The sequence below is a fragment of the Sinocyclocheilus rhinocerous genome, unplaced genomic scaffold (assembly GCF_001515625.1).
Source record: "Sinocyclocheilus rhinocerous isolate Xijiao unplaced genomic scaffold, SAMN03320098_v1.1 scaffold1441, whole genome shotgun sequence".
Classification (NCBI taxonomy): domain Eukaryota; kingdom Metazoa; phylum Chordata; class Actinopteri; order Cypriniformes; family Cyprinidae; genus Sinocyclocheilus; species Sinocyclocheilus rhinocerous.
This window is the reverse complement of record NW_015654063.1, coordinates 390,527-403,626: the sequence shown is the minus strand read 5'-3', so window position 1 is coordinate 403,626 and position 13,100 is coordinate 390,527. Positions and strand designations below refer to the sequence as shown.

The 13,100-nt window shown below is 36.3% G+C and overlaps 1 protein-coding gene across 1 annotated transcript in view; it reads left to right on the top strand.

Annotated features, from left to right (window-relative positions):
* LOC107716778 (partitioning defective 3 homolog B-like) overlaps positions 1 to 13,100 on the top strand; it is a 335,521-nt gene that overhangs the window by 103,839 nt on the left and 218,582 nt on the right. Inside the window, exon 6 of the mRNA XM_016523332.1 lies at positions 11,618 to 11,694. Within this exon, the coding sequence (XP_016378818.1) occupies positions 11,618 to 11,694 (77 nt within the window). The remainder of the gene's footprint in view (positions 1 to 11,617; positions 11,695 to 13,100) is intronic.

Sequence of the window (13,100 nt, the reverse complement as noted above, 5' to 3'; positions counted from 1 at the left end):
TGGCCAATCACAGCACACCTTGCTTTTCAGGCCGATGAGCTTTGTAAAAATCGACGCGTTTCAGAAAGGCGGGGCATAGAAGAGAAACAATAATGTACAGTATGTGGAAAATAATGTGTTTTTTGAACCTTAAACCGCATAAACACATTTCATTACACCAAATAAACAAAATAATGTTATTTTTAGCAACATCATATGACCCCTTTAATGTGTCAAGTTGTGACCTAACAATCTTTACTTCTACGGTTTGTGATTTCTGATGACGCATTACTACTCTCATAGGGTATAAACCCATCATACCGCTCAGTCCTGCATCAGTGGTTTTGTGCTTGAATGTGTGTTTTGCGTCCATCTGCATAAAGATGAGTCTGTTTCCATGTGTTTGTGAGACACCTTGTGACGTCAAGGCCTGACTTGTGCCTGATTAACGTAGCCTCACGCTGTCTTAGACTCCTGTCTGTAGTGTGAACTCTCGCACACTGTCTGCACTGCACACTGTCTCGTGAGCTTCTTTAAAATGACACTCAAAAGGGATACATGATCTCAAATTAAAACGGCTCTGCTTTTAATCCAACAGCCTCTCATTCACAAACCCCCAATTAACATCAATTTCTCTGTCTCGCTTTCTCCCTCTCGCCCTCTCCCTCGCTCTCTTTAAGCCCATTGGGTGTAATTAAACTGGCACTTTTCATTGATGAAGGCTTATGTACAGCTGGAGGAGATATGTGTTTGTGTGTGACAGAAAGAGAGAGAACCTGAACAAAGAAAAGCCAGGCAAAGAAACCTAGAAAACGTGGCAGGAGACTATTACTGGGATTTTTCACTCCCTGTTTTTGACATTCCCAAGTTAACAAACTATGCCCACGTGTTAAACATGCAGTAGCTACCGAATTGAACGCAATCTCCGCCCCTTGCTATTAGTTTCAAATTTTCTTGGTCTTTTGAAATCAGAGCACGATATTCACAACTTGTTAGCAGTAATAGTTTAATGTTCAGTTTTCCTTGGCAGATAGCACTGAGTTTTGTGAATACGGTACAATATTAGCCTAATTTACATAGGAAAAACTTCATTTAAAATACAGTGCTATAACAACTCAGTACCTATTTAAACTCGCTTATTGAATAGTGAATAATGTACTGAAATAACATGGCACAACTGTTCAGTAAATCCATCCCTCTGTCTGTTTGACTGCGTATCTGTCTGTCAACTCTCTATGTAATAGTTGATAATGTAGATTTAATGTATGACTGTTTAAATTGGCTTTTGTCCATCCTAATCGCTATAATCTCAATAAGAAGCTTTTATAGGTATTGTCATGTTACTTCGTTTTTCTATTCAGTTGATATGGATGTGCATTAATGTAATTCAGCAATAAGCTTCTGAGGCTGATCTCTCTCAATGGCTAAATGAACTAAATGAAACTGTATTGCATGGCTATTGTATTCGGTCTCATTAGGCAAAACCTATGAATAAATTTGACTGCTGCTGTGTTAATAGAAGTTAGAGAAGAAGAAATCCTGCCATGAAAAGCAATTCTATAAATATATATCAGTGCTGTCAAATGATTAATCACAATTAATCACATCTAAAATAAAAGTTTTTGTTTAGCCTACATAATATATGTGTATACTGTGTATATTTATTATGTATATATAAATACAAACACATGCATGTATATATTTAAGAAAAATATGTTGTTTATATATTAAATATATTTATATACAATATAAAATATAAGAATATGAATGTACTGTATAAATGTATATACATGTAAATATTTTCAAAATATATACTGAATGTGGGTGTATATATACATAATAAATATACACAATACACATACATATATTATGTAAACAAAAAGTTTTATTTCAGATGCGATTAATCGCGATGTGTATGTGTGTGTATGTATATATATATATATAAACAGCTGTTTTTATGAATTCCTAAAGAATTAGAATTCCTATTTTAGAATTCCTAAATAAAATAAAATAAAATAAAAAGCAGTTCTGTATTTAATTCCATTTACTTGCTATTTCAACTAGCTGAAATAATAATAATAATTTTTTTTTTTACATGTAATTTTAGTTAATTAGAATGACCATGTTTTAGAATTTAATTGTAATTTCAAAGGCATTTTCAGTTATTTTCTGAATGGCACACTGTCTTAAAGGGCTGTTGACTAGGTTTTAGAACAGCCTCTTTCTTTCTCTTTGACCTACCATTCTTCTTCATGGTCTTTCACACATCTCCACCTCTCTCTGTCTTCTTCTCTACTGAACCTGTCTGCTCTGCGTGTTCCTCCTCCTGGCTGCAGGAACATGCGGCGTGTCCGAAATAAGTGAGTGTGCCTGAGAAATGACAGGGTTAGAGCTCACTAATGCACTCAGCGTTGCACCCTTCTATACTGAAAACCACCAGAGAGGGAGGGAGATGGACAGAGAAAGAGAGGGTCCACACTACTCTATACCTGATTGAGGTAATAGGCCTTTGTAATTGTTCAGATTGTCAATTGCCCTTTTCGGCAGAAGTAAGTGGTTGGAAAAGGGAGAGAAACGGCCCTTGGGTTTGCCCTCGCCTCCCACTGAGGAGCACTGGCAGATATTTTAAACTTTCAGAAAAATACTCTTCCCTCTCCAAAGACAAAAGAAGTGCTGAACTAACCCATTTGAAAGGATCTTAAAATGCCAAATTGGTGGGTGTCAGTGATCCAGAATTTCCCACAGACTCTATTTGAGCTTTCACAGGCCATTATTTTAAGTGATTTTGAGATGTAATTAGTTTGGACGCAACAATTCTTTCGGATAATTATTGCCATTTTATTCCAGCATTTAGGTGGTCATCTTTAACTAATGGAAGTTTAATCACCACTAAATATCCAGTATATTACCCAGCTTGAATACCACTGTTTTTTTTTCATTCAAACTAACCAGTATCTTAAAAATAAATGGAGAGATTGCTAATCACTTCCAACAAATACTGTCAGCATTTTTGTTTTTGTGCATCCCTCATTATCAATTATTTTCAATACCAAGTCTATTTTTTCATGTTTTCACATGGCCTGTAAGTTTTCTGGTCTTATGATCTGTCACATGCATGTTTATTTGTCTGTCTCTGCCATCATTAGAACAGTCGTCCTCTGGGAGGATCTCAGAGACTGCTAATTGCTCTGGGAGTATTTTTTTCGTATCTTGAACCCTGTGGGTTTAATAGTCACCAAGAAGTGATACTTTAAATGTATCACTTGTTGGAGCTGTGGTGCCTCTCTTCCTGTGGGGGGTGTGTGTGTGTTTGATGGTAAATAACACCACGCTTCCTGTGAGGAATTGGTTGTATATTGTTGACAGAGGTTCTTACCGTCTTTGCTCGTGGGTCACCTGCTGTGTCGATGGGAATAGACATGTGACCAGACAAATCTTGTAAACTTTGATCTTTGACTCTTCTTTGCTCAACTGAATAAGGTGTAAATTCTCTGTACTCTTTAAAGGGATTTGTTGTCATTGTTTACTCAACATTACCCTTAATCATTTTGTCATTGTTGCATTGATTCCCCAAATTTGTTTTCTTCTGTTAAACTTACAGGGCACATACAATGAAATTGTACTTCCAAACTCAAAAAGTGCACTATATTCCAAGTATGTGAAATCAAATGATAGCTTAATGTGAGGAACAGACCGAAATTGTCATCAGTAACGTGACACTATGAATGTCAAATACTATGGTACTTCGATGGAACTTAAAAGGTTAGTTTACCCAAAAATGAGATCTCTTATTCAAAGCCCATACAAGTTTTGTTCATTTTTGTAACACAAATAAATATATTTTAATGTACCTGAGAGATTTCTTTCCACACATTTAAAGTCCATTCCAACAAAACTTTAATGCATCATATAAATCAAGTAATAAAAGTAATCAAGCTGGTCAAAGCACAGTAAACAAGCATATTTTGAGCTTCTGTTTACCATTTTTATTATGCGTTGATCAATGCTTATATATTGATAAATTGTGTCTTTTCAGAAGACTTGAATTAAACCACATTCTTCATGTATGAACATTTTGATGTTTTTGCTGAACCTTTGAACTTTTTGAAAGATTTGGTGTAACTTTTAATCGAGCGACAGACATCTGTCAGGTTTCATTAAAAATATCTTCATTTAAGTTTTGAAGATGAACAAACATTTTATGGGTTTGAAATGACATGAGGGTGAGCAAATAATGACAGAATGTTATTTTTTGGGGTAAATTATACCTTTACCCCCATTTCACAGACAAGGCTTAAAGGGATAGTTCACCCAAAAATGAAAATTCTGTCATTAATTACTCACCCTCATGTCGTTCCAAACCCATTCATTTGTGCACAGTATTCTCGTAGTTTCGTAATATTGCGGTTGAACCCCTGATGTCACATGGATTATTTTACCGATCTCCTTGCTACGTTTCTGGACGTTGATCATGGTAGTACCCTTGCTGTCTATGGGAGGGTCAGAGAGCTGTCAGAATGCATCAAAAATATCTTAATTTGTGTTCCGAAGATGAACGGAGGTCTTACGGGTTTGGAACGACATGAGGGTGAGTAATTAATGACAGAATTTTCATTTTTGGGTGAACTAACCCTTTAAGCCTAGTCCCAGACTAAAATGCATGTCTGAGCCATTTTAACTAAAAGTAACTTGCACTGACTGATCTTAATCTAAGCCCTTTCTGTGAAACCAGGCTTTTATATTGACCAAATTCATATACTGTAATATTTGGATGGAACTCAACAAATAACAGGGTAAAATCTCCAAAAACATGGTAACACCTTTTATTGTCAGTGTATTTCCAGATTACTTTGTAAGCCAAATGTTTGCTTATGTGTTTGGTTTGTTTTTTTCACATCTGCATTGATTTTCCCAAATTCCAACAACATGCCGTCCATGTCGTTGTAGGTCTTGTCCATATATTAAATGGAGAATGTAATTATTGTATTGGGGTACATTTGAAACTCTGCTGCTCATTGTCTGATAACAATCATCAGCTTGAATGAGTAATGGGAGCAGATGTCTTTATTTAGAAAACAGGTGTATGTGATGTTTGCCTTGGTTAAAACGATGAAACAAACACCTATATATATAGACAAGCAAACTCTCATAACCCTCTCAGCATGTGGTGCGTATCCCATCATACCCTCCAGTGTGTTTGCTTCCCCTCTTGGCTCTGTCAAGGCTGTCGCCTTCTCTTTGTTCGGCACTGTTCCATTACTGCCAGCTCCATCCGTGTCATTCATTATATGAGGGTCAGCGCGAGGAGATCAGGCACTACGAGCAAATAAACCCGGTGACATGCTCATCAGATCATCAGTCAGCCGCTAGATTAATGCTTTTGTTCTTTAATTAGCAACAGCATCAAACCGTGACTCAAACGGCACAAACTAATCATTAAAAATGAGAGGAGAATGAATCACAGGCACACTCTTGTTTTAATTTTTTTTATTTTGGTGGGCGTTTATGTAGCTATGTAAAAAGATGTTTTGTGTGTGTATTAACAAGGGAACAAGCCATCAGTTGTCAACGTTCGGGTAATTGTTTGCGGTGCCTTGTCTATGAAGGTAGGCGTTCTGACATAACTGCACGTGCTGGTAATGTCAGCTTTCAGGAGGATGATCGGATGAAGAGTTAATGCTTATAGTCTTTTCTGGGTCGACTCTTGAAGATGTTTTTACCATGCAAACGTTTATTTAGTGCCTTAACCTCTGTTTTCAAAGCTAGTGTTTGTTACAAAGGCCACATTGTCAAGGGAATGAGACATTCAACCCTACATCCAGACTTTTTTAATTGTAAATACTAAGCTGTCTTTAGATTTACAGCTGGTACATAAACATCTTGATGTTTTAGCTGTCTTATATCTTACACTTTTGCCTTAAGTGTACTTGTAATGTTGTTGAAAATCAGTTTTACAAGACCATTGTCCTCCCTCTTGTTGACTCTTAGGATTAAATAGGCTGTTTTTTTGCTACTGTACTTTTAATATATCTATATGTAAATTATCTCTGTTATGATTTGACCAACTTCATTGCATAGGAAATACTTATGAATAGGGTTGGGAATCGAAAATTGATTCCGATTCCAGAATCGGATACTTAAGATCAGGAATCGGATACTTGTTGTCAAATAAAAATTTGTGCGATCAATGTTGTGATCACTTGGTTCGTCCGTGCAGCGTACAATCATATCAGTGTGATTTTGAGCATTTAAATCTGTGTTCGCACTGCCATTGACCTAAGGAGAGCAGCTGTCTGTCATGAATGAAACAGCTTCACGGTCTTTTCAACCAAACAGTATCATTATTTCTGTATCACAAACATTCAAATCACACAAGAGATTCGTTCAAGAACGCCGATTCATCCAGTAATGAAACAAATACGTCTTGAGTGAATCATTGAATCATTCATTCATAAATTACATGTGATTTTGTTTAGTTGTCTAATGTTTTTTATTCAGAATCATGAGAGAACCACCACTTCCATTGGGGAAAAAAAGAAAGAAAACCCTCAATTTATACAGAATCATGCAGTTCTATTTTGCACACAAACAGCTCTTAAAGAGATTTTATCTAGCCTGTTGATTTTTGTTCATGGTATTCAGCTCCAATAAATGGTTTGCAAAAAAGAGACATGATAAATGTTTGATATCATTATTTAATCACATTGGAATCAAAAAGAATCGGAATCGATAAGAGGAATCGGAATTGATAAAATTCAAACGATACCCAACCCTACTTATGAATGAGGTTGGCATTTGAGCTGCTTTGTGTTGTGAACATCAGGGCTTAAAGTTCTCCGGCACCGTGCCGGATCTCCGGCGTGCAGTGCCAGAACAAATTTACCGGGATTTTTGAAAAGGTCCTGTTCACACATGATCTCTTAATGGTAACTTACCGGTAATTTACCAGTAAAGACTGTATGTGTGAAAGGGGCTAAACTCTTCCTCTGTATATGCTGTGAATTTGAATTGCTTAACGTTCATCTGGGAAAACTGTGCATTTTCTCACTAGATTTGTAATGTAAATCATTTGTAAACCTTTGCCAACACAGGAGAATACATCATATTTCTAAATATGGCATTTATTGTACATCGCGATTTCAAAATAAAAGATTAAGAGTTTGCATGAGGCCAAATATTAAAATTGAATGGATTTAAACATCGTTAAATCACACTGTAAAGTGAAATAGTTTATATATAAATAGTCATACTAAAACCTGGTTTTCACTTAGGTATGTTTGTGTTACTAAAAAATATCAGCTTACTCATCTGCATTTTGTCTCACCTTGTGAGCTAAGTGTATTGTCACACCCCTAGTGTCGATAAGCAGTGATATAGCTCATATAGCTCATAAGTTTCCAAGTGTATGATATAGCTTTCATTCTTCAGGTCAACCATATATTCATGAAAGAATAATCAGTTTGAATAAGGAAAGCAATAGCTTTGCCATAGTATCCTTTCAAATGTTAAAGTTGCCACAGTCATTGCATGCTTTGCATGTGCTGCCCCATACCCTCCCCCCGCCACGCCCCCGGAAAAAAGTTCAGGCTCAGGATTTGTTTTTGCTTTAACCTCTGGAACATAAGTGTGTCTAAATTATAGTTATTTATTGGCTTGGTTCAAGTGTAAGGGAAACAGGTAAATTTAGCTCTAAGTGTTCTTTTGTTTAAATGCTGTGAGCTACTCAAAGCTGCTAGTTGGTTCAGGCTTGTGGCGCCAGGATCTGATTTACGAACATCCTGTGTCTTGGGCCTCTGTGGAATTCGGCTCCTCGTGTTTCAACTGTTCTTTATCAAATCTTAAATTGTCTGATTCGGTCTGATACCCTACACAAGTTAAGAGTTCTGGATAGTTCAACCAAAATGAAAATTGTCATCATTTGCTCACCCTCAAGTTGTTCCAAACCTGCATGAATTTTTCTTCTATGATTTTTTTTTTTTTGGTTTTGTCCAGTGGAAGTCAGTGGGCACCAGAATTCTTGACAAATTTTTGGTTTGTTCTCTGCAGAGGAAGGAAATTTGAAACGATATGAAGGTTAGTAAATGACTATAGAATTTTCATTTTTGGGTGAACTATTCATTTAAAGCTCTGTTCACACTGGACAGAAACTGTAACTATAAGAGAATAACGAAGTCCACACCATAACCTTAACAATAATGACACAGAGCAATGATATCAGTGGAATAACTTTCAAATAGGGCTGAACGATTTTGAAAAATATAACGATTCAATATGCAATTATTTTTTAAAGCTGTTTATGTTCTGTATTATTCAACAAAGACGAGCTATAAATCATTGTATAGTATGACCAACACAATATTAGATAGATTAATCATAAATGTTCTTTTCTGTAGGCCAGGCCTATATGTTACGATGAAATTAGGTGATGCATGAATTGATATGAATGACATTTTTATTTAACAACTACAATCACAGTACATTGACTGATTTGTTGAACTTCCAACCTTGTAAGCATGTAATAATTATGACAACATAAAGCAAATAACAAATAAGCACAAATAAGCCTGGTGTAAACATTAATATGAAAGTCAGTAACAAATCACACAAACTAAAGTAGATTGCAGAAATATAAAAACAAATCTGTTGCATTACCACACTACTTTAGGTAATTCAAAGTCACTGTAATAAACATATGTAAACATGTGGACTGCACTAAACACTGTCTGTTAACTTTAGACCAGTGGTTCTCAAACTTTTTTGGTCCCGCCCCCCTTTAAACCTATAAAAAAAAAATCTTAGGTCTGTGCGACTTTATCTATGGCTTTTCTCTTCGCTTTCACAAACCGATCCATCTCCCATTCTAAGTTACGTCCTTTGGCTGTTTACTGTTTTATTTCTTTTCTTTTTCTGCTGATGGCCCGCGCTCGACTTGAAGCAGCGCTGCTTAGACCGATGGGTGTGTGTCATCAAAGTACTGCGAGAGCTATAAGAGAGCGCGGACGTCTCCTTATACTTTCTCTCGCCGTACTTTGATGTCATACACCGATCGATCTTCAAGTCGAACACACCTCTTTACTCTCGCGTGTCATGTGACCGAGTGTAATCGCAGCCTCTGCGATTAAAAAATCGTGTTTTTTCATATCGCGATATTATCGCAAATGCAATTAATCGTTCAGCCCTACTTTCAAAGCATTTTTTCTGTCTGATTAATGATAAAAACATTAATAGCCAATCAAAATCCATACAAATTCAAAGCATCTGCTGCAGTTGAGTTGACAGAACACAGCGCATGTTAGCATAAACATTATCATCTGTTAGTACTGAGGCTAATATATTTATCATTATTAGCTATCGTTATATGTAACATTCTTTTTGTGAAAGGGCCTTATTACATTTAAATGATAGCAAGTAAGTTGCTTACAGAATTTAATATTTAAATATTTACTCGCATAATCCATTGACATACAAACATTTTGGATCTGTCAGGTACAGTTATCTAGCTAATATATCCGTCTATATTTCTTATCTAGGGCTGGGTATCACCAGCTACTTCACAATAAGACTGTGCCATTCTCTGAACATAAGGATACGTTCTGTGAAGACCAGAGTGGTTAAAATGTCTGTAAGGAATCTGCCTGTTCTTTGTCTTAGGTGGGGGGAGAAGTCAATCCAAAGAGCTCGTGATTGCGATCACTGGTTACCATGTGACGGTCACGCTGTGCATCTCTTTTGGCCATTATTCTTGATAACTTGCCCCAGAATTGACAATCTCCTTGGAATTGTCAATAAGTGTTCTTCTGTTTAAATGCTGTGAGCTACTCAAAGCTGCTAGTTGGTTCAGGCTTGGGGCCAGGATCTGATTTACGACATCCTGTGTCTTGGGCCTCTTGTGGAATTCTGGGCTCCTCAGGTTTCAGCCATGTTTGACCAAATCTTAGATTGTCTGATTCGGTCTGATATCCTACAGTTATCTAGCTAATATATCCGTCTATATTTCTTATCTAGGGCTGGGTATCACCAGCTACTTCACAATAAGATGTATATTTTGAAACATGCCATGATTCAATATATATCAATCTACTGTGTCAAAATATCATAACTAGATAGTGATTAAAAAAAAAAAGCAGCAAATATGCAAGAGAGTCTGATAAATGTTTCTGTTGATTTACAGCTAGTCTAGTTCCTCATTTGGAAATGATATATTTTTGAAAATTGTTATGTTATATGAATGCACACATAAACACAAGTGCCTAAAGTACTTATAAAATATCATGACAAAACACTTTTGAACAAAATACTCTTAGGTTATGCCTCATACCTACTGAGATTCCTGGCTGTGTGCAAGGAAATGGAGCATTATTGGGCCGGCCAATCACACTTTTGGCTTTCTAAAGGACCGCTTTGAGAGGCAGGGGTTTGATTGACAGGTGCTAATGGGGTCAGAGGTTACAGGCAAGTACATTAGGCTTTCTGCTCATGCTGACCCCTGCCACACTTTCTGTCAGAGCTGAAGGGCAGCATGATGCATTTCTGCTGCTCGATATGTTTGAGTGAACGGCCCTCTCTACGGACGTCACCCCCAGCTCCCCAGCCCAAAACTACATACTATACATTACTACTGTGGTCACTAGACACCTTTCGGTTGATTAAAGCAGCGCTTTCACACAGTTTGTTACATTGATCTCATTAATGGCCATGTCGGTGTGCACAAAAATGAGCTAAGCTTGGCACAACATCCGCTAAATTATGTCTTCGGTACAAACATAGCCATCCAAGTGAAGTCTGACATGCCACATACAATTAATTATTGCATTTCATTGGACACACACACGCACGTTGATATGCCTTGTGCAAGTCATTATCCTGTTACAAACCACATTTACACACATACGTGGTACATATTTGTAATTACTCTCAAGCATAATGCAACACACACACACTCGTACGCTAGTAAAAGCAGCTACATGACTAATGATCATTCTCAAATCCTGACATGAGATAAATTTGGTGTTTTTCTTGAGAGAAATTCATCAGTTCTGGCACATCCACTCTAATGGTCTTTTAATGCTCAAATCAGCAGCCATTTCTTTCAGAGGAAATTCCTCCCTTGAGCCTTTGCAACTGGTTGGCAAGTAAAATAACGTCCTATTATGTGGCTCTTATTCATAGGGAGACATAAAGGAGACTCGTTTTACTCATCATTAGCTAAGCATTTGCATTTATTGCCTGTTTATTTTACCATTAAATGTATTTTCTTTCTTATGTTCTTTGTAAGTGTTTTTTAGGGGTGTACATAAAGTATGCATTCTTGCATCCCATCTGTGCCATTTAAATGGTGGTTTGTGAACATTTGCATCAAACCGACATATTTGGTTGCCTAGTCGCATATCCCACCATAAGCATTGTATTTTTAAAGATGGTGTTCAAAGTGAAAATATATATGAATATTTATATGAATATATTATTTACTTAAAAAAAACTATACTGAAATCACACTTGTTGTTTGCTATTATTTATGCATTTAAATGATCAATTGTCCTGTTTTTAAGAATGTTGCACATTGTTTGTCCTATGTTTATTTTCCCCCCTTTTTCTTGCAGTTTCTCACTGTTTCTGTGCATCTGTCTTGTTTTTGTAGGGAATACATGTACAGACTGACATGGACTTTACAGCTGAGGTGACTGGCAGCAGCAAATCTGGCCCTTTCAGTGTCATGTAAGAAGACTGTGTGCGTGTGTGTGTGTGTCACATTTACACTACTGTTTTTCCGAAATAAATAATAATTTTTATTCTGCAAGGATGCATTAAATTGATTAAAAGTGCCAGTAAAGACATTATACTGTTATAAAATTGATTTCTACTTCAAATAAATACTTTTTTGTGAAGTATTGCAGTTTCCACAAAAATATTAAGCAGTACAATCGTTTTCAACATTGATGATAAGACATGTTTCTTGAGATTGATTTCTGAAGGATCATGTGACGCCTAAGACTGGAGCAAATTTTTACATTTTAGTGATGTTTCACAATATTACTGTATTTACAGTGTGTTTCAACAAATTAATGCAGACAAATATGAGCATAATAGAAGCATTAAAAAAATCTTACAGACCCAAACTTTTTAACAGTATTGTGTGTAAAGTTAGATCCAAAAGTCTTGAGACCACTAGTCAAAATGCTTCTGTTTTTGCATTGTTTTCTGGTTTAATAGTATAATTTTAATTTTTACAAATTTGATTATCAGCAGAACAGCTGAATTGAAAAATTTGTGTAAAGTTTTTTTTTATATTAACAAATGTGTGTGCCACCTTATGATCATGTTCTTCAGCATGATTGAAAAATGATTTAAAGAGCATCTTGAGCTTGAGTGGAAACAAGATCATCTGACTGTCTGTGCAGAGACACTATAAGTGACATACATTTACTTATTTCACTATTGATCTAGAAATAGTTCAGTATTTAAAATATCCTTTCTTCATTTTACATAATAGTATTTTCATATCTCACTTTACTGTATATGTTGTTGTTTTTGTTGCTTAATATGTGCTTTTTTTTTTTTCTCTCTCTCTTTCTCTCCCTGATATCATATCATTAGCTAACATCCCAATTTTCCTGCTCCTCATTGAGAAGATCAAGGCTTTGTGGCACTTGCATATAAAATGATTATTCATTAAGCAGCTTCAGAAAGCAGAGGGGAAGGGCTCACACAACACAAACAAACACATGCATTAATCAAGGAGAGAGATGACTAATGAGCCAGTCTGGGATTAGAGACTCTCTCGCCAACCTCTTCTGAATCCCAGAGCGCTTCTGAACATTAGAGTCTGGGCTCACTCCCGGCCTTCAATACCTCTGATCGACACTTCTGATGCACTCTCTGTTTCCACACACTCAAACACACACATCAGACAGGGCCACAGTGGTGTGAATGCCACTGAATTATGCTTTCTTTAAAGGGTCATATGATGTTGCTAAAAAACACTATTTGGTGTAATGAAATGTGTTTATGCGGTTTAAGGTTAAAAAAACACATTATTTTCCACATACTGTACATTATTGTTTCTCCTCTATGCCCCGCTTTTCTGAAACGCGTCGATTTTTACAAAGCTCATCGTTCTGGAA